General features: G+C 35.4%; 1 protein-coding gene across 1 annotated transcript; it reads right to left on the bottom strand.

The window, feature by feature from the left end:
• Nucleotides 1-806: 806 nt before the first annotated feature.
• LOC110932181 (ammonium transporter 2 member 3) lies at nucleotides 807-4,127 on the bottom strand. Its single transcript, XM_022175536.2, has 3 exons — nucleotides 3,491-4,127; nucleotides 2,400-2,685; nucleotides 807-1,517 (listed from the first exon to the last, which is right to left on the bottom strand). Exons 1-3 carry the CDS (start codon nucleotides 4,091-4,093, stop codon nucleotides 997-999), a joined length of 1,410 nt encoding a protein of 469 aa, XP_022031228.1. The 5' UTR covers nucleotides 4,094-4,127; the 3' UTR covers nucleotides 807-996.
• Nucleotides 4,128-20,518: the final 16,391 nt, after the last annotated feature.

Raw genomic sequence — 20,518 nt, 5'->3', positions numbered from 1 at the left:
GTTTTAGCGACCAGTTTTAACTTTTCAATATTTTTGCAATATCCTTATCAAGCCATTTTTTTTACTTTAAGAAAAGTTATATAAGGATATTTTGTTAAAACCTTTACAAACATGTTGCCATTTAATTAAGTGATCTAAATCTCTATTTACAGGCACACGTTTTTATTGTTACCAAAAAATGTGTAGATACATTGTTGACTTAAAACATCAAAGTTTGACTTGATTAATTTTTCTAGAGTTGTTGCGACCGATGAATGGTAATACCACGTTTAGAGGGTATTCAAATAAGGCTGGACGGTATGGGGACCGTCCAGCGCCGTCCTCCTCCCGTCGCCGCCCCCCTCTCCATGCCGCGGTCCTCCGTCTTCAGCACGTCCCGTCGCAATCGTCGGAATTCCGACGTCCAGGACGCTCCAAAACTGTGGGCCCCCTCTATTTTGTTTGTTTGTTTGTTTGTTTGTGGGATTTGTACATTATGCTTTAATACTTGTATATAGTTTTGTGGGGTAGGATCATCTAGCACCATCCTCCCATGCCCCCTAGTTTTGGAGGATGATCCATCTTGGGAGGACTATGATGTGTCGCCTACGTGGCGGATCATCCTCCAAGGATGGTCCATCACCATACCACAAACATTATTAGTTTTAAATCTTAACTTTTTAGAGCGTCTAAAGCCCACAAAACTTTAATTTTTTAAATAAAGATTGAACATCCATGTGTTTGTTTTGGTTTGAAGAAAAGTCAAAACTTCCAAATCGAGGAACGCAAACCAAACAAATGAACCATTCAAGTCCAAATAACTTTTTGTAAAAATAATAATAAAATATAGAATTGTACACAAGAAGACACTTTTCTTTTGATACTAGTACATATGTAGTATCAAAATAAAAACATTTACCACCTTATGATGATGATCAATCATAATTCACATTGATGATCTATTGATCCTTAATCCCGATCCTAATTAAGCAACTTTCCCGATTATCTAAACCAAATTCAAACTCTTGTGGCTATACGTCGAAAAATTGTTGGCGGATGCCTTTGACCATCTCCCCACAATGCATACGCCTCTTCACCATGAACCGCATCATCACCAATCTCTAGATCATCTTCATGCATCTTCAAGTCAACTAACCGGCTCACAAATATGCATACAAGACTCGTAACTACAATGTTCCATGCAGCGATAAACATTGCACCCACGATTTGGTAACCCATTTGCTTGAATCCATCATGGACATGAACCTCCTCATTAGTGTTGATTATGCTGTATAACAAGCCTGGACCTTGCTTATAAATGTTAGAATTGTAGAATAGTTTTACAAGGTTCGGTTTGGCAAAGATGCCCGCTGATAAGCCTCCCAAAAGACCCGCGACTGCATGGGTGTGCAACACGCCTAAAGTATCATCAACTTGTTTGAGGAAGGTTATTTTTTTGTGTAGAACCATCATGGTGTACCACGGAATTGAACCAGCCAAGACTCCCATAAGCATTGCTGCCCAAGAATCAACAATTCCTGCATACGTTTGCGGTGTAGAATCGTTGAAAATACGCAGATCGATAGTGAAAATATGTTGCATATGGCACAATTATAAGTTTACATACAAATGTGTGAAAAACTGTAAAATATACATTATAGTAATTTGTTTTATAGAAGTATGGTGCTTAAAAAAGTGAAAGGGATATATGTTTAATACAATTATTCATTTGTCTTTTAGTTTCTTTTTATCAAAAATTACACACCGAGATAGTGATATTTATAGACGAAAAGATGAAATGAAAGCCATAATTCAAGTTTGAAAGTCTAAAGTTTAATCATGAAATCAATGGACTGGATGAGTAAATTTGGAAGAAGCCAATCATTGTTAATTTTATCAACTTCCATCATTATTTTAAATGTATATAATTTTTATACATTGTTATAGTAAAAAATATACCATAAAATGAAACATTTTTATGGTTAATTTCAGTGTAATATTGTTATATAAATATATAAAAAAAGTTCTTTTCTAAGTTTTATAAATATATAAAAATATTGTTTTAGTGTTTTAATTTTCAACATAAGTTTTAATTCTCAATATGGTGTTAGTGTTAGTTTTCTTTTTAAGCCTATATAATGGAATTGATATTTCAATATTATTTATGAATGAAATGAATTAAGTCTTGAGTTTCTCTCTAAATATTCTAGTTTTTATCTATTTTCTTAGGAGTTTGACCCACTTTAACGGGTTATCTATCAAACCAAGTGGTACACATCACAATTTTGAATTAACATTATTATATTATCATGATAAGAATTATAATTTAGTTTAAATGTCATATAGTTTACAAATTTGTTGGAAAAGCATACAAGTAATGGATAGTATTTGTCTAGAGTAAGGAAAATATGAGGTCTCACCTGCAGCCGGAGTAATGCACACAAGGCCGGTCATCATGCCTTGAACGGCACCCACGACTGAGCTTTGTGCAAAGAAGATCGAGTCAAAGATCATCCAAACCAACATGCTGGTGGCGGTACAAAGATGCGTGTTTAAAACTGCGAGGGAAGTGATCTCATTTGCGGCTAGCGGCGATCCACCATTAAATCCACTCCACCCCATCCATAGGAACCCCGCTCCGGCCATCATGTGTATAATATTGTTCGGTGGGAAATGGTCCCTATCGTTAACATGCCGTGGCCCCACCTACGTCATCATTTAATACAAATAGAACACTAAATTATTGTGAAAGAAAAAAAAAAACCCTTAAAACGTTTAGTTTTTTTTTTACAGTGGTTTATATTATAGAAGTTTGTATTTCTTATGCATAGGTAGGGGTGTAAACAAGCCCAGAGGCTCGAGAGCTACTCGTGATCGGCTCGGTTAAAAGCTCGAACGAGCTGAGCCTTAACGAGCCCGAGCCCGAGCTCGAGCCTGAAATAGAGCTCGTTTTGTTATCGAACCCGGGCTCGAGCCTGAAATACAAAGCTTGTTTAGGCTCGCGATCCTAAACGAGCCCATACAAAATTTTAATTTTTTTATATAATACTATATTAATAATGATGATAACACTATTGAGCCGAGCTTTGGCTCGTTTAAGCGATGTTGAAGTTAACTCGAGCCGAGCTTTTAGCTCGTTTAAGGTTGTTCTCAAAATAGTTCGAGCCGAGCTCGAGCTCAAAGAAGTAGGCTCGAACCGAGCCGAGCTCGAGCTCGAGCTTCATAAAAACCTAACGAGCCGAGCTCGAGCTCGACTCGGCTCGTTTACACCCCTATGCATAGGTATGTGTACATAAAAAACCATTGAACTAATGTACTCGTATGTTTTAAAATTTTAACCGTTTGTAAATAATATAACGTACACAACTTAAATATGTGTAGGTTATTTACTTTTTCTTAATATTGGGATAAACATATAAACATTACAATACTACCATTTTCCTTAATTTATAATTAGTGTTTTATATATAAATCACTCCCTATGCACAAAATGTAGAAGTACAAAGATTACCCAATAAGCGGCAGTGAAGCCAGCAACTCCGGATGATAAATGAATAACATAACCACCCGAGAAGTCAATAATATGTTTAGAAAGAAAACCCTTGTCCCAAATCGTATATGCGCCAACAGTGTACGAAAAAGTGAGCCACAAAGGCACAAATATCATCCAAGCATAGAAGTTCATCCTTCCTAGCAATGAACCACCAAGCAATATAACAGTTATTGCCGCAAACACAAACTGATAAAACACATAATCAGCTTTTGGAATCATCTTATCATATTGTTGTTCAAGCAAATACTTTGGAGTAACGGCTCCCAAATTCGGTTTGCCCATGATTCCCATGGGTTTATCGCCAAAGGAGAGTTGGTGTGCCCACGTGACCCAACATATTAAGACCGCGGCAAAGGCATATAATGCCATAAAAGCCGAATTCACCGCCCATTTTTTCTTCACCATGCTTCCATAAAGGATCACAAGACCGGGGACACTTTGTAGGCCGACCAAAGCGGCTGCCGTGAGCTGCCACGCGTTGTCACCCTTGTTTAGCCATTCTGGTGAGGCCTCATCTGGTAGAAGGCCTGATGGGAGGGGGGCTATGATCGTTTCACTCATGAGTGTTTGATGAAAAATGAGTTGAGTGAAAGTTTTTGTGAAGTGAGGGGGTGATAGGTATATAAAGTAAAGTTGAGGGGATTCAAGTTGGAGCCATTGGGATTATCTATATTGGTGCATTGGTTGCATCTTCTGATTGATTGGTTATGTTAGAATCTACAAACAGTTGGCGCCAAGATTCATCAAACGATATGAAAACAACATTTTACTTTTTTTATTTCACTTACGGGATTTTTGGCAACTTCTGAATAGTTAATTGTTGAACCAGTAAAGGTCTGAATCAATTAAGTGCTGAACCAGTAAGAGGTCTGAACCATTAAGAGGCAGTTTAATGTTTAACCCTTCAGAGGCAAATGTCTGACCAATTCAGATTAGAGGTCTTAACCATTCAGACTCTGTATAATACTTAACAATTCGGAGGCAAATGTCTGAACCATTCAGACATCTGCTCACGAAACAAACAGTCTGAACCATCAAGTACTGAATCAGTAAGAGGTCTGAATCATCAAGAGTCTTATTAAAAGGTAAACAAACAGCCCCTTAATACATGAGCTTCACGATATTTTCTTTTTTTATTTTGTCAAACTATTCAAAAAGACGAGACATTTGATGTTTGTGAGAAAACGAAGACTCATTGAACACTATATTATGCTTTGTGTTTCAGTGTTTACTTCTTTAGGATTACGTTTTATAAAGGATTGTATGATTATAATGTTTGTAAAGTGGGTGTTTGGGTTAGCTTATTTTGGAGCAACTTATAACTTATTGACTTATAAAAGTTAATAAGTTGTTTTTATAGTGTTTGGTTTAACTTATTTATATGTTTTTATGTGTGAAAAAGTTGTTTTTGAGAAGTTAGAAATTCTAAGTTATAACTTATGACCTATATAAGTTAATAAGTTGTTTTTAAGAAGGAATTCTAAACACCCTAAAATATGAATACCTACAATCGTATATTACAAGTGTTAGAATAAAATAACTATTTGCATTTTCCTTAAAAAGAAAACAATATTAACAAAAACAAGGTTGTAGCATGCTCATTGAATTACTGTTGTGTAAACTTAAAATCTGTGTTGCGATTTATTTTCATATGTATGATGCATCACAAATTCACCATTATTGTACTATACAAATTGCGGTAAAGTTAATCAAAACCAAGGTAATAATAATAAATTAATAATACTAAATTCAACCATCATTTTTTTTTTTAAAAGCTAACTTCATTAACACAAACCGAACCCGAAAACTGGGACGGACAAAAAAACTAACCATCATTATAAACAAATAATTAAATAGTTTTTATTAATGGTATAACCCAAGGTGGAGTTAATTGGTGGGCTTTATTCCTTTAATTTTGTTTATATTTTGAGGGTTATCTTTTTTGTCCTGACTTTGTCATTGTTTATTCGTTCAATTTTGCAAACTCTTGAAACATTGATTTTAACGTAATAAAGTTGGTATTTTTAGCCTGGCAACGTCATTGTGATTATATTTTCACATAATATAACATAATATAATGTTATGTTATGAATTTATGATGATTGATGAACAATAATTCAAGCCTATAAACATCCTTCTATAATTAATTGAATACCCAACTAGCATCATAAAATAGGGGTGAGCAGAAAACCAAAATAACCAAATCGTAAGCGAAATAACCGATAAAACCGAACAGAAACAAAAATCGACGGTTCGATTTTTGGATTTTTAATAACCGAAAATCTCGGTTCAGTTTTCGGATAATCATTTTCAATAACCGAAAAAACAGAACTGAACCGAAACGAAAAAAACATATATCTTTATGTAGTTTAAGCGTTTAACCTATATTATTAGAAATTATTAATTTTATTCTTGAATATTAAGTATTTATAATAAAAACATTAACATGTTTATTTATAATTAAGATGATTTGTTTATTGCCTACAACAAATAACAAAATTTAATATAAAAATAAAATAATCTTCAAAGTATTATAAAAGAAAATGTTCTAACAAAAACTTTGAAGAATCATAAAAATAGATTAGAATGTTAGGTTTATATGAACATTATTAGTTAAAAAGGTTAAGTAAAATAACTTAAATGTAAACATATAATCAAGAATCTTAAATTTTAAATTATACTTTTTATTTTTAAATCTTACATACTTTTGTTTCAAAAACCGAAATAACCGAACCGGTGTAAAAACCGAAAAACCCAAACCGAAAAAAAATCGAAACCGAACGGTTTTCAAAAACCGAAAACCAACAATTCGGTTTCGGTTTTGCTCAAAAACCGAACCGAACCGTGCACACCCCTATCATAAAGTCGTCTCCATCAGCTAGGGGTGTGCACGGTTCGGTTCGGTTCGGTTTTTGGGTAAAACCAAAACCATAATCGAAATTCGGTTTTTTGTTTTTAAAAACCAATCGGTTTCGCTTATTTCGGTTTTAGCAACGGTCCGGTTCGGTTTTTCGGTTTTTGAAACAAATTATGTAAGATACAAAACTTAAAAATGTAATTTAAAGTTTAAGAATCTTTCTTAAATGTTTACGTATTTAGTCTTTTAAATTTATATATATATATATATATATATATATATATATATATATTGATTTCGAGAGATGATGAATAGTAACTTTATTTTTATAATAATATATAGTTTTTTTATTATTTTATTATTTAATATATTATAATAGTTTATTATTATATTTACTTATAATAACATATTTTTCTTTTTTTGAAACATATATTTCCTTTACCTTTTTTAATAATTGTTTTTTTTCTTTTTTTTTTGAACATATATTAATTTATCGATTAGTTTGATACTTCTTTAATAAGTTACGTTTATATTTTTTTTCTAAAAATTTAAGTACGTAGCTGTGTTTGATTTCTTTCCCTGACATTCCGTTATAAGTTTTGTTAAAATGATATTATACTCAAAATAAAGTATTTATTTGGTATCATAAAACGGTACGATGATAAACTAAATCGTTCTAATGGTTTGACTTTCTAAATAACATGTTTTATTTTTAAATCACGTTCGTTTTACATTATCATTTGCCCGGTTTCGCCGCAACGCGTGATATAAAAACTAGTTCATATTATTCACATGAACCTTACATTCTAATCTATTTTAATGTTTCTCCAAAAATTTTGTTAAGACGTTTTCTTTTATAATACTTTGAAAACCATTTAATTTTTATATTAAACTTTATTAGTTCTTGTAAACAATGGATAATTTTAATGATAAATAAATGTGGTATGTTCTTATTATAAATATTAACAAACAAGAATAAAATTAATAATTCTTAGTAGCATGGGTAAACACTTAAACAACTTAAACATAAAAATATATAGATTTGGTATACTATTAAAACTTATCAGTTCGGTTCGGTTATTTTCGATTATTGAAAATGATTATCCGAAAACCGAATCGAAATTTTGGGTTATTAAAAATCCAAAAACCGAACCGTCGGTTTTTGTTTCGGTTCGGTTTTTTTGGTCTGGATTTTTCGGTTATTTCGGTTACGGTTTGATTATTTCGGTTTTCTGCTCACCCCTACCATCAGCTGCCAACACTGTAAAGAATCTGTCCCAACTCCCAAACCACCTTCATATGCATTTTCGAATGTATAAAGGGGACTTTTATGACAAACTGTTTAGTTGTGAGAAGATAGAAAAATGTTGTAATTAGGGTTGTAAACGAATAAAATGTTCAAAATTAGTACAGCGTGATATATAGATGATAACACATTTTTTTGATAATTTGGTTTTTGTCCAAGTAACAGTAAGGTAAAAACAACAAATGAATTAATAAAATTTTGTTTTTGTTGATATCTTAATTTTTATGAGGTTTTGAAGTTGTGTGTTGTGAAGTCCTGGGCTTTGTGAAGGACTTTTGGGCCAATTTTATTGGGTGGACAATTAGAGAACATTAGGTGGCATTTACGATAGAGATGGAAGGCTCATTAAGATTTTTTGGTACCTAAGTTTATAACTTTATTCTTGTTATTAAAAATACCCGCATGTATGCTTGTAATATTCTATTTGGACTTGATAAGAAAACCTAGTTGCAGTTTTAACCTAGATAACATGTTGTGTTCAAACCACGTTAAAATTCTCGTGCTATTTATTTTCTGTTTTATGCATGTAATTCATTTGTGTTGTGTTTGTGTATTGTTCCGTTGTGCTAATAAAACTCCTAAAAAATTCTATCAAAGCTAAGACTCGTTGAACACACGATTTTGCATTAAGAAGATTTGCAGAGGTATTTCCCGTTCTAGATTAGGGTTCTTTAGTTAGTGGTTGTGATCAACAAGAGGAGTCCTTGGAGCCGGTTTATGTCTAAGAAGTTAAAGGTCAGATTCCTGGGGTTTGAAATTGAAATTAGGGTTTGGATCGAAAATCACAGCCGAAAACCCTGGCTTCCTGAGTTTTCGTGTTTTATGCAACAAGTCGTTGTCCATCTTTTTTTTCTTGCTGATTGCATCGTTCAAGAAGAATGGGAGGAAAAACAATTTTCATCTTCTTCGACCATGTAAAATAAGAAAACAAATGTGATTTTTAGTGGGCCATGTGAAGAAGGAAAACACAATAAGGTTTATTTTTTTCTTTGAGACGAGATTAGTTATTAGTTGTTTGTGTCAGACAATAGTTTGATCAGGATAAGGTACCAATTAAAACTCTTTGAGCCGTAGATTAGGGTTTACTAAACAACTCTAGAAATTCGATGGGATAAGGTTAGGGTTTTGTGTTTTCAAGTTTATGTTTTGACTGTGATTATCAACTTGGTTTTGTGAAATTCAACATTCTGGTTTAGATTTGTCTGCAAGGTTATTGCGAGAGCAGGTCAGTTATGTTGATAGTGTTTAGTAGAACAACCGTCAAGTTCAGACCCATGCCATTGTTGTGTCTATGATTATCTCGATATGAAGGTACAAATTAAAAAGTTTAACAGTTCTGATTTCGGTTGATGGAAAATGCAAGTAGAAGCAATACTTTGCCAGATGACTATGATGTGATACCAAGGATTAACCGAAGAAAATGGATAAACCTAAGTAAAATTTAAAAGGCAAGAAAGCCAATGCGACTATTACTTTGTCTTTGATGAGGAGCATTGCTTTTAACATCACGGAAAAAGCCACGAATCATGGTATGATGTTGGCTTTGTCAAACATGTATGAGACATCGTTGGCTACCAATAAAGTGTTCTTGATGAATGAGTTATTTATGAAAATGATAAAGGAAGGGATCTAAGTGCCGGATCACATTACCAATTTGTAAATTCAATCTTATCCACGTTAAGCTTCATTTTATTTGACTCGATAATAGACTCGAGTTGTATTATTGCTATCTTTGTTGCTTGATAATTGGTCTAGGACAATTACTGTTGTTATGAATTATGTGGGGGCTAGTGACATGACATTTGAAGGGATTAGAGATTTGGTTCTTGGGCTAGAATATAGGTAGAACATCTTCTTTTGAGATGTTATATGTTAGAAAGGGTAGAAAGAATAACAGGGACAACGGGGTTCGAGGAAGGAGTTCGTCTAGAACTCGAAAAAATGTGACGTGTTGGAGTTGCAACGAAGAAATAACTAAATATTGTTGCTAGATATGTGTAGCCAATCACAACACGTGATTGTACTCCCACCTCTGCGGACACTGACTACCACAACAGAGGGGACCAGATGGATATTCCTTTACGGTAACACTTCATCCAGTCAACCTCTCTCCTTCTCCAGCCCTTGGGCTATGAATACCACACTTCTTCAAACATTTAAGGGATTCTAATCTTTATACTCTCACTCTTACTACTTACATTTCTCTCTCTCTCTCTCTCTCTATATATATATATATATATATATATATAAGAACAATACTCATTCTCACGTCGGAGTCTTGTTACGAGAAGAACCCCCATCCTTCTTCTCGTAATTAGCTAACCGTGTTGTTTTTCTTAGTTTTGGAGATCACACCTTGTGGATTTGAGTACATCAAAGGAGAAAGCCCCTCGGTTGAGACATTATTGGTCTATCACCTAAGGATCAGACTGGTGTTTCTTCATTGGCGCCATCACATTTCCTAGAACAACAAATTTTCTCTTGATTTTCTTTTTCTAATCACCATGAGCAATCTTCCACCTCTACTTTTCACCTTAGGCTCAAAGTCTACGGCCATTGGAGCCGTTGCAGGCGGCCCCCGATCCCTACAACGATGAGTTTGAGCAAGGTGGAACAACCCATTGGAACCATGGTGTGCTTAGATAGTAACAAATAAATTGACACAGAACACAACTGAGTTTTAAGGATAAACAAACTAATACTAACTATACACGTTTTAGGCAAGCATACCTATCAGTATATAGTATAGCCTAGGTAAGTACCCAAATATCAATCCGTGGACACTAAGATCTATTAACCTATTTCTTTCATAATATCTAACCTAAGTAACATTTGAATAATCAGAAAACACTAAACAACCTATTTAATTAAGTTTAGAAAACAGTGATAAGAAAATAACCAATTAGGTTCAGAATCATCTAATTACTTTTGTAAAACACTTTATTATGGTTCTTATGAAAAACTCGTCATAGTTGACACTAGTAATGAGGGTGTATTGTTAAAAAGCTAGAGCCCACTCGGATTAGCCCCATATCCCCAAATAACGAGGCTATAGACACACCCAACTATCCGGTTCTAAGTAACTAAGACATTTACTCATCCCTTGTTATCTAAGAGTCTCTTATATTGTTCTAAGTAACTAAGACATTTACTCATCCCTTGTGATCTAAGAGTCTCTTATATTGTTCTAGTGACCTAGATTAACGAACCAAGTGAATTACTATCTAGACTACTCAATTTAAAGCAAACTCCTATCTAATTTCCAAACCCTTATAATCAGATTCTTCCCGTAGGTGACCCATATGAATTACTAACATCCAAAAAAGTTTGTCCTTTGCCTACTAAGCATCCAACCCAAGACTAAAGATCGATATATAGCCTAAAGATAAACAAATCAGATCTAACATGCATAACCTCATCAAAAGACCTATATCATCCACACAAACTCATTTAAACATCATGACTCAACATACAAATTACACTGTCACAAGCTCATAAGCAAACCTTACTAAAAACACACTTTTATAACAAAATCAACCAATGCAATGCAAAGTAACAAGAATCATCCTACCCTAGCCGGCTATGGTGTGATTAGTTACTCGTAGTAACAAACAAAGCTAAAGATTTCATTTAATACATGATAGAAGTCAACAGGAAAATATAATACGAATGGTGCTAACTCAGTAAGGAACAATCTCTTGTCCACCTGTTACACCTTAGCGTTCTAGGGTTTCCAATCAATAGGTCAGTGCACTAACTCGGGGCTCACGACTCGTACACTTCTTCCAGGCGTACGGCTCGTAAACAAGAGATTTGGGCCTGCCTTCTACGCATCTTCAGTAATCTTCATTTCTGGCCCGGAAGTCCTCCATTTCACTTAAGAACTTGTAAAACACTTAGAAACAAACATTTAATCCATTCCAATAAATATTAATAACAAACAACTATCAAAATGCGGGTTTTTATACTATAATAATATGTTGCCTTTCAGAAAAAAAAAAAACCGATAGCAAGGACCTTGTCCTATGATTCCCCACTCCAACCACGTCGCCAACCGTTGATTACGGATAACCATGTGGAGACGGGTAGGCAAATGAATAGGGACAACGGCCCCCGACAGAGTGGTGGGTGCACAATCCACACCCAAGGTGGCCACAACAAAAGTCGTAATGTTAGTCACGGGGTTCCTCGCGGTAACATTCATAACCAATCCCACGCCACCCATCACCATGATTGTCTCTATGGCGATGAGTATACTGAAGAGTACGAGCCCATGTACTACGATGGGGATACGTAGAACTATCACACCCTGAAGAACCAAGGCAGTCGCGCGCGCAACAAACCGTTGGTGCCTGCATACCATTATGATACGGATGATGACTTCTCAAATCCTTTACAGTCCAACACCTCTATAGTTGACAAGTCCATGTCTACCTCGAACACAAGACACCTGATCAATGACAGGAACTACTGCAACAACAGTAGTCGATCTAAGGAAAGGGTTTGGACCCCGCTCACCAAGAAACTCCTGGAAGTCCTAACGATGAAAAACGTCACTTTCAAGAATCCAAGACCCATGGGCAACAGGAAAGGCACGGATCCGAACCTCTACAATAAATACCATAAGGATATCTCTTACGCCACAGACAACTGCTGCAGTCTACGGATGGAGATCGAATCTGCCTTGAAATCTGGAGAACTCATCCATCTCCTCAAGAATGTCTAGAAGGGAACCCGCAACCTGGACACACATCATGACAAAGGGCCTTCAAATAAAAATGGCTGGGACCTCAATGCTCACATGATCTAGGGCGGGAAGAAAATACCCCGCAACAACAAGAGACAACACCCGCAGTCCGCAAACTGGTAGGAACAATAGGTCATCTTTCCGGTTGTGCGGGGTCGCCCCTCCTTCAAACGTCTTTAGTCATCATGGCTCTATACGGCCACTATGTGTCACTGGTACGCTTGCCTCGAATGTGGACGCACCTCGGACATCATGTATGAGAAATGCTTCAACCAACTCGATGAGGATGACAAAGCCTGTCTAGAGCCTGTTGATGCGCCATTATCTGGCTTCTACAACGGGGTTATGCTGTCACTTGGTCAAATTTCCATCCTAGTCACCCTCAGTGGTATGAGAAACATTCAAGATGGTAGACTTTCTGGTTCTACCCTCCAATTCCAAACATGACGTCCTCCTAAGCAGAGATGCCCTCAAGGACTTCAACACAGCTACATCTACCGCCAAGGCGAAGTAGGTTTCCCTATTGAGACGAGGGTAGGATTTATTTATGCCAACCGAGAGTGCCTTGTAATTGAGGAGGCACGACCCGCAAAAGTCCATAAGCAACAGAACCGAGCTGGAAAAATAGGTTATCGATCCGAAACTTCCGGAGCAAACGATAATGTTAGGGCCTGCAATCTCGGAGAACATTCGCACCCACCTGAAGGCTGAAGCAAGTTTTGTTCAAAAACATGGATGTCTTCGCGTGGCAACACTGGATATGATTGGGGTCCCACGCGATCTAGCGGAGCACAAATTAAGCACCTTTAAATCTGTCGAACCAATCATGCAGCAGAGGCGGAACATGGGAGTAGACAAGACGAAGGCCATGAATGAGTAGGTCATTAACCTCCTAAACGCAGGCATTATTCATGAGGTCAGATATCAGACCTGGGTCAGCAATCCTGTCATGATCACCAAGGGTAATGGATCCTAGCGCATGTGCGTCGACTACAAGGATCTCAACAAGGTCCGCCCCAAGGAAAACTACCCACTCCCCGAAATTGACAAAAAGGTAGACTCTCTCGTGCCTTTTCGTTTGATATGTAGCTTGGACACCAGAGATACCATCAAGTCCAAATGGCCCTCAAGGACGAGGATAAAACCATGTTCCGAATATAAATGAGTATGTTCTGTTACATAAAGATGCCTTTCGGCCTGAGAACCGCTAGAGCTGCTTACCAACGCCTCATGGACATGGCATTCAAGAATTACATCAGCGTAAACGTGGAGATCTACGTGGATGACCTCGTCATCGTGAGCGTGGAGGAGGTGTAACACCTAGCAAAATCATGTCCAATATAGTATCGACACGTGTCATGAATTTTAAACGTGTATCGAATTGATTACGAGGGACTGAAGTTGACAAATGAAGAAAGTATGTGTGTAGAAGGATCCAAAGTGTAAACAATTAAAATTTTTGCCTTTCAAAGACCCTACACAATGTTCATACTCTTAAACGAAAGAATTGGGAAACGTATGAAGCCGATTGTGAAAGAAAGTGAAAATTTAAAAGACGCGGGGGTTGAATGTGTCAACATGTTAAAGTAATACCTCTGACTGACCTTTTAACGAACCCGGAGCTTTGTAACAATTAATTATGCTCCCAAGAATAAGTGATAAAAATTTCACAAGGTTTCGATGTCGTTTGAGATAAATACGTTAACTTTCGTAATTAAGGGGTTAAAAGCGTCAACGGGGCAAAACTTGTGTTTTCGGTTATCATTTATCGAAACCGGACCTAACGATGTTTGGTTATATCTCATGGATCATAAAAATATAAATTTCATGGGTTAATTGTGCTTAAAATGGAAAATATTAGGTTTTAAAGGTCCAGGGGTCAAATCTGCCAAGTTTCAAACTTGTTTGGCTGGTGACCATGATGGTGGCGTTGCGCCACCACAAAAGCCCTCTGCCGTCACGCGACGTGACGGCCTGATCTGTCACACCCTGGCTTTTGAGGAAGCGTGGGTTTATTCGTTGTGTCTTCTTAATACCATAGCAACAATCATAACAATGCTATATGATAAACATGAGATATTCACCCGTTAATAGAATTTAGAAAAACACCATATTATACTTGTCTTAAAACATCCATCACAAATAAGTTACAAACCTTGACTTGATTTAATGAGTTCGTAAAAACTTAGCAAAAGACTTTAAACAATACTAGGTTTAGAGATATGTAACCCGTCCAGGAAGAGGTTACACCTTCTAAACCCTGGATGACTTCTTTATTCAAACGCAGCTTGAAAATACGTGCATACCGTGCCAGATCCATTAGTTCCCTGAAATACATGTAGTTTGAAAAATCAACATAAAGTTGAGCGAGTTCATGTGTAAGTGAGTATGTATAAGCCTTTGTAAAAATGTCTGTATGTATGAAAATCCCTGGTATGTAGCAATTAAGGAAAAAGAGATCACCATTGGGTTGCAAAGCCAATGATATGTGTGAAGTGATGCAGGAAGACTCAAACCTAGCGGATTTGTGCGTCGGGCACTTAGTCACCACCTGGTTCACTCAGCGGACTCAGGAGTGGGGCTCGCTACACCCAAATAGATCTATCACTAATGTCCCTCGGTCCTACGACGAGGATTAATGGCCTCTAGTTTCCGCCTACCCACTCACATGATCTAAGTAGTAACCCTCCTTAAGCTAACCATACCATGTGTAAAAGTATCCGTAATCATTGTAACATGTATTTCACCCCCGAAGTAGTAAAAACTGAAAACAGTTAAGAGAAAAGGGGGACATGAACTCACAGTATTACGTCTTCGTACTTGTAACCCAAATCTCCGCGGCAAACACGACTACCTACAATGGTCAAACGTCTATTAGACGAACGGGTCGTGCCTTGTCTTAGTATTTATGTTTTTGAGTTACGATTCTGGTATTATTCCAAGTTATAATACTTGTATTTAGTTTTGGAATAATTGTTTATACAATATTTCTGTATTAGTACTTCTCGAGTATTCGTATTCGTGTTTCCTTCCCAAGGATGGGGGTTTTTAATACATGTATGTTTTATAATTCTGAAAGTATATTTTAAGTCCCACTTAGCAAATACACTTAACCTTTTTGTCCAAAATAACTTATTTCAAAAATATATGTATTTTTCCCAAAAATAACATATTTTTACTTCTACCGTCTCCAAAGTAATATTTTACCAAAATATACGTATACGTTATAATTCCGAAAAATATATTTTTAAGTCTCACTTGAAAATATATTTTAAATCACTTGTCTAAAATATTCTGTTTCCATATTTTTCCCAAAAATATTATATTTACTTCATACAATTTTCCAAAATAATACTTTATCAGAATACACATTTAAGAGTATTTTCCGAAAATACGCAAGTTACATTTTAGAGTTCGCGTTGTAAAAACAATACCGATGTAACTTAAATTTTATTTGTGAGGGCGTCGGTATTATTTTGGAGTCGTATTTTCATGATATTTCCAAGTAATATTATTTTTACCCTAAAAATAATATATCTCTAGTCCTCAAAATAATCATAAAGTCACACAAATGTTTTACTATGAAATATATATTCTAAATATATTTTTAACAAGTTTTCATTTACGAAAATCCACCTCCGACACTTGGTTATTTTGTAGTAAAAATCATGGCGAAATTTATATTTTGAAAACAAGTTAAAAATATATTTATAAATACTTGTTACCAAAAATATTTCTAAGTGTTATATTTCTAGAAAAATTTCGCCAGAGTTTCCTCTGTAATTGGAGGTGTCCACGCTTACAAGCGTATCATTTTCTTTTCAAAAATTCAATCAATAATTTATCAACCATCAATATACAATATTTAAACTTGTCAAAATAAGTCTAAATCACAAGCTCATGAACTTGTAAGTTGTGTAAAAATATGTAGTAATTTCCTAACATGTTTAGTGGATCTTTCCATCTTTAAAAATAAAATTAGTTTCTTAAAAACTTTATTTTTAGAGAATATGTAATTTTACAACTTCTAGTCAAAAGTTACGAAAATGTTTCTTTGTTAAATCTTCTTGTTACACAAGTGTTTACACACTTGTTTAGTCACTAAAATACCTTTAGTTTATGAAAGATCCGGCTTTTAAACAAGACTTGCATCTTTTACTTGGTTCTTCCGAAAAACCACTTGTAGATCTTTAGATCTACTAGTTTAGAACTCTATTTCATGAGAAAAATCACTTTTACACAAGTTCATGTTTTGTGAGTGGAAGGGTTCATCATCTTACAACTTTTACACTTAACATATCACTAGTTCATGTTCCATAAACATGATCTAGCATGGTTAGATGATGATCCATCCCACTACTAGCAACAAACAACATAAAATAATCACAACTAGACAAGTTTCATAAGATTTACACCACTAGTTACTCTTTATCCATCATATTCATCTTTCTTTCAAGACTTTTAGTTTTGATCTTGAGTGTTCTTGATTTTTATCCGTTAAATCTCTTATTAACCACTTTAAACAAGATCAAGAGGATGTTTAGAGGCACTTACTACTAGCTCGAGGCTAGGGAAGAAACAAGGCGTAAACAAGGTGGATAAAAGAAATATAGAGAGGTTCTTGCACTTTCGAAAGCACCCGGCTTGTTTGTATGTCACCTTGCACCTTTGAGTGTATGTGGGATGAGCGAACAAGACTTGAATAGTGGCGGTGGTGGTGCTAGTGTTCTCGGCCGAACACTCCAAGGGAGGAAGAGAGAGAGAGCTTTTTGGTGTTGTGTTGTGAAATGAAGGTTAGTGAACTAATGGTCATATTTATAATCCATTCTTAGTGCTTTATCCAACATGTATTGTGTCTTTTAGATACTAGACAAGATAAATAAAATAATCAAGAAATTTTGGGGTGTGTCCCCACCCCATAACCGGTTCGAACTAGGGGGGTATGGCTGGTTTGTAATGTGGTAGTTAGTGTTTAGTTAAGTTCTAATGGTGTTTAGTTAGAATATTTATGTGTTATGAAATATAAAGGGTGTTAGGGTGTTCGGGGACCCTAACTAGCTTAGAAAAGTAAAAACAATGTCGTTGACAATATTTTTATGTTCCGGGTAAAGTCCGGTTGTTCGGTTGGATATTGATCCGTTAAAGTGTCAAGCGAAGCTTTAAAGTGTCTTTTATAGTGTTTTTATTGACACAATAAATTCCCAACACTTTGGAAAGTGTCTAGTATTATTTTACCAAGTTTTTGCACTTTACTAGTTATGTTAAATGCTGAATTTCTGCATAAAGTGCAGAATTTTGTAATTAAAGTATATGTTTTAGGCACTTCCGGTCACTATAACTATCACCTAGTGACGCAGTTTTATAATCCTCACCTCCCTACACTCCCTACTAGTGTAGTAATCTATTCCCGGCTCATACTGGCCTCAGAGACAATGTCTGTCTAGTGCTGGCAATGTCAGCATATTTAATGGGTTATCCGCTCACTGTGCTAACTGTGCTTTTGTGCATCAAGTTTGTCACTATAGTTTTGGGTGTAATAAAATGGAGTGACAGTTTGAAGGTGATGCATGTGTATGTATGTAACAGAAATCAGTAAGCAGTTAAATCAACAGTTGAAATCAGAACAGTCATTAAGTATAAATTAATTGTACGGATACCTGTAATTTTTAGGGTTGTCACATGATCTGGACAGAATTCTTGCACAGCTGCAAGTTTCAGCAAGTCATCTTCTCCAATTTAGCTTTAACTTGATTCTATGGGTTCTTTGATGGTTTTAAAAACCACTAGACACCTGTATGACCAAGATTACACTTGGGGGACACTTGTTTTGATCTTAGGGCATCCAAAAACCTATATAAAGGGGCAAGTTTGGCAGCCATTTGCACTCACAAGTTCAAAATCCATACTCTCAAACTTGCTCTCAAGCTTTGGAGTGTTTGAACTCATTCTCTGGAGCATCCTACTTTGGAAGGAAGCTCTCTTAGTCTTAATCTTCGTGCTAAGGACTCTTGTAAGTGTGCTTAGCCTCTGTATATAAGTTTTCATTAGTATAAAGACCGAAAGTCAAAGATATCGTAAATACGCTTTGACTTTGTGATTAATCACTAACGGTCTAGCCATTAGTTGAATTGAAAATGGCTATGAGTTAGTAATTATGTGGGTAATAAACCCTTAAAAGGGCACCCACTGATTATCACTCTAACTTGGTCAATTGTCGGGTCAAACTTAATATTAAAAAGTCAACAGAAGCTATTTTTGCAAAATAAACTCATAACTCATAATATAGGGGTTATGGAACATGTTTTAAAACTAAAATAACTTGGTAATTAATATAAGAACATGTTTGGACATGTTCAACCCGACAATTCCGAGTTTAGGCTCGGTTCGGAACCGAAAGTCGCAAAAGTAGACTTTTGCTTTGACTTTCAGTTCCGACCCGATTTAGCTTAGTTTAGATATGCCTTAGGATTCCTTTAGGACCATATTATAGGTTAGTATAACCCTCTGAGGTTATACAACTTGGTTCCATAGAAATCCTAGCTCATTGCATGATTCCGTTAAATGCCTAAATGTTGACCATAATGCCCTTTTGATATTAAAACAAGATTTTTGAAAATGTGAGAGAACAAAAACCTTTTTACTGATTTATAAACATGTCCATAAAATTTCACATCAGTTCGTGGTCTAAAATGGGAGTTATGCGCAATAAAGTAAATTGAAAACTTTTTATTAATTAAACGGCATTTTCGGCATAAAGCCTATTTATACCCAAATTTTGACATCAAACCTTTTGCCTACTGATGTAATTTAATATTTTGGGATTTTTGGAAATTTTTATTAAATTTTAAGATAATCATAACATAGAGTTCTCGCATAGGCTCGGTAATTGACGATAACGCCCTTTTTGCTAATAAAATGAGTTTTATACATCCTTTACATGTCAAACCTTTTTCTACTAATTCTATATGATAAATAAGTTATTTTAAACTGTAAAGGCTGGTCAAAATCTCAGATTTCCCTATTTAAACCGAATATCGTCAAATACCGACTTTTATGCGATTTAGGCGCATAGTATGGTTTAAAACAATATTAGGCACCTAAAGCTTGATACATACTGATGTTATGAATAAGTTTTTATACTTTAACAGTAAATAAAAGTTTTGAACTCAGATTTCCAAAATTAACCCTTAAAGCATATGTGAAATGACCAAAATGCCCCTACGGTGCATAGTTTGGCCATAAATGATAAATTTCACATATGTGAGATATCTTACTGATATAACTTATTAAAATAAATATTTTTACTGATCATTTTAGACCAAAACCTCAGATTGTCATTTAACCTCTTTTATAATCTTTAAAATGACCAAAATGCCCTTTCGGGGTTTAATTTGATTTTAAATTCGTTTTGGGCATAATGGAAGATATCCTACTGATATCACAACATATTTAAGGCATATTAACTTGTGGAACATGTTCATGACTCATTTGGTTACCCGTTATGCATTTATCACGTTTGGTACAGTTTATGTAACTAGTTTGCATAAATTAACCGAAACGGGTTAAACCTTATCATTTTCACTTCAAAATCCAGAATGTGTTTAGTTTACCCATATTATACAAGTCTTCGTACTTGTCGGGTCTAAATCACATTCTAATCCGGTCTGCGCTTAATCTTGCGTTTTGAACCGTAAACCTTTCCTTAAAACTAATTGGTCTAAGTTACAACTTAAACAAGACTCGTTAGGAATCTAATAGGTTAATAAAACCTTCGTTCTAGATTGAGAGCCCCAGTAGAGGTACTTGTGCTTGCTGATCAGAATATACGGCTGAGTAAAAATCGCATTTTAAGCTCATGTAAATATTTTTAACTTATTTTCCCTATACGGGCTTGGGATGCGGTATTATAAAAATACCGCTTGGTGGGGTGTAGAAACCTTTTAATCAGAGATGATTAATTTGCATAATCCCGTTTTAATCAGTATTGCTTGATAACAAATAACATTGGGGGTTAATGATCAGGTCCTGGATATCCTTGGCTCATTTAAAAAGTGTAAATGGCCATAACTTAAGCAC

Source organism: Helianthus annuus, chromosome 3, assembly GCF_002127325.2.
Source record: "Helianthus annuus cultivar XRQ/B chromosome 3, HanXRQr2.0-SUNRISE, whole genome shotgun sequence".
Taxonomy (NCBI): Eukaryota; Viridiplantae; Streptophyta; class Magnoliopsida; order Asterales; family Asteraceae; genus Helianthus; species Helianthus annuus.
This window is presented reverse-complemented; position numbering and strand designations above follow the sequence as displayed.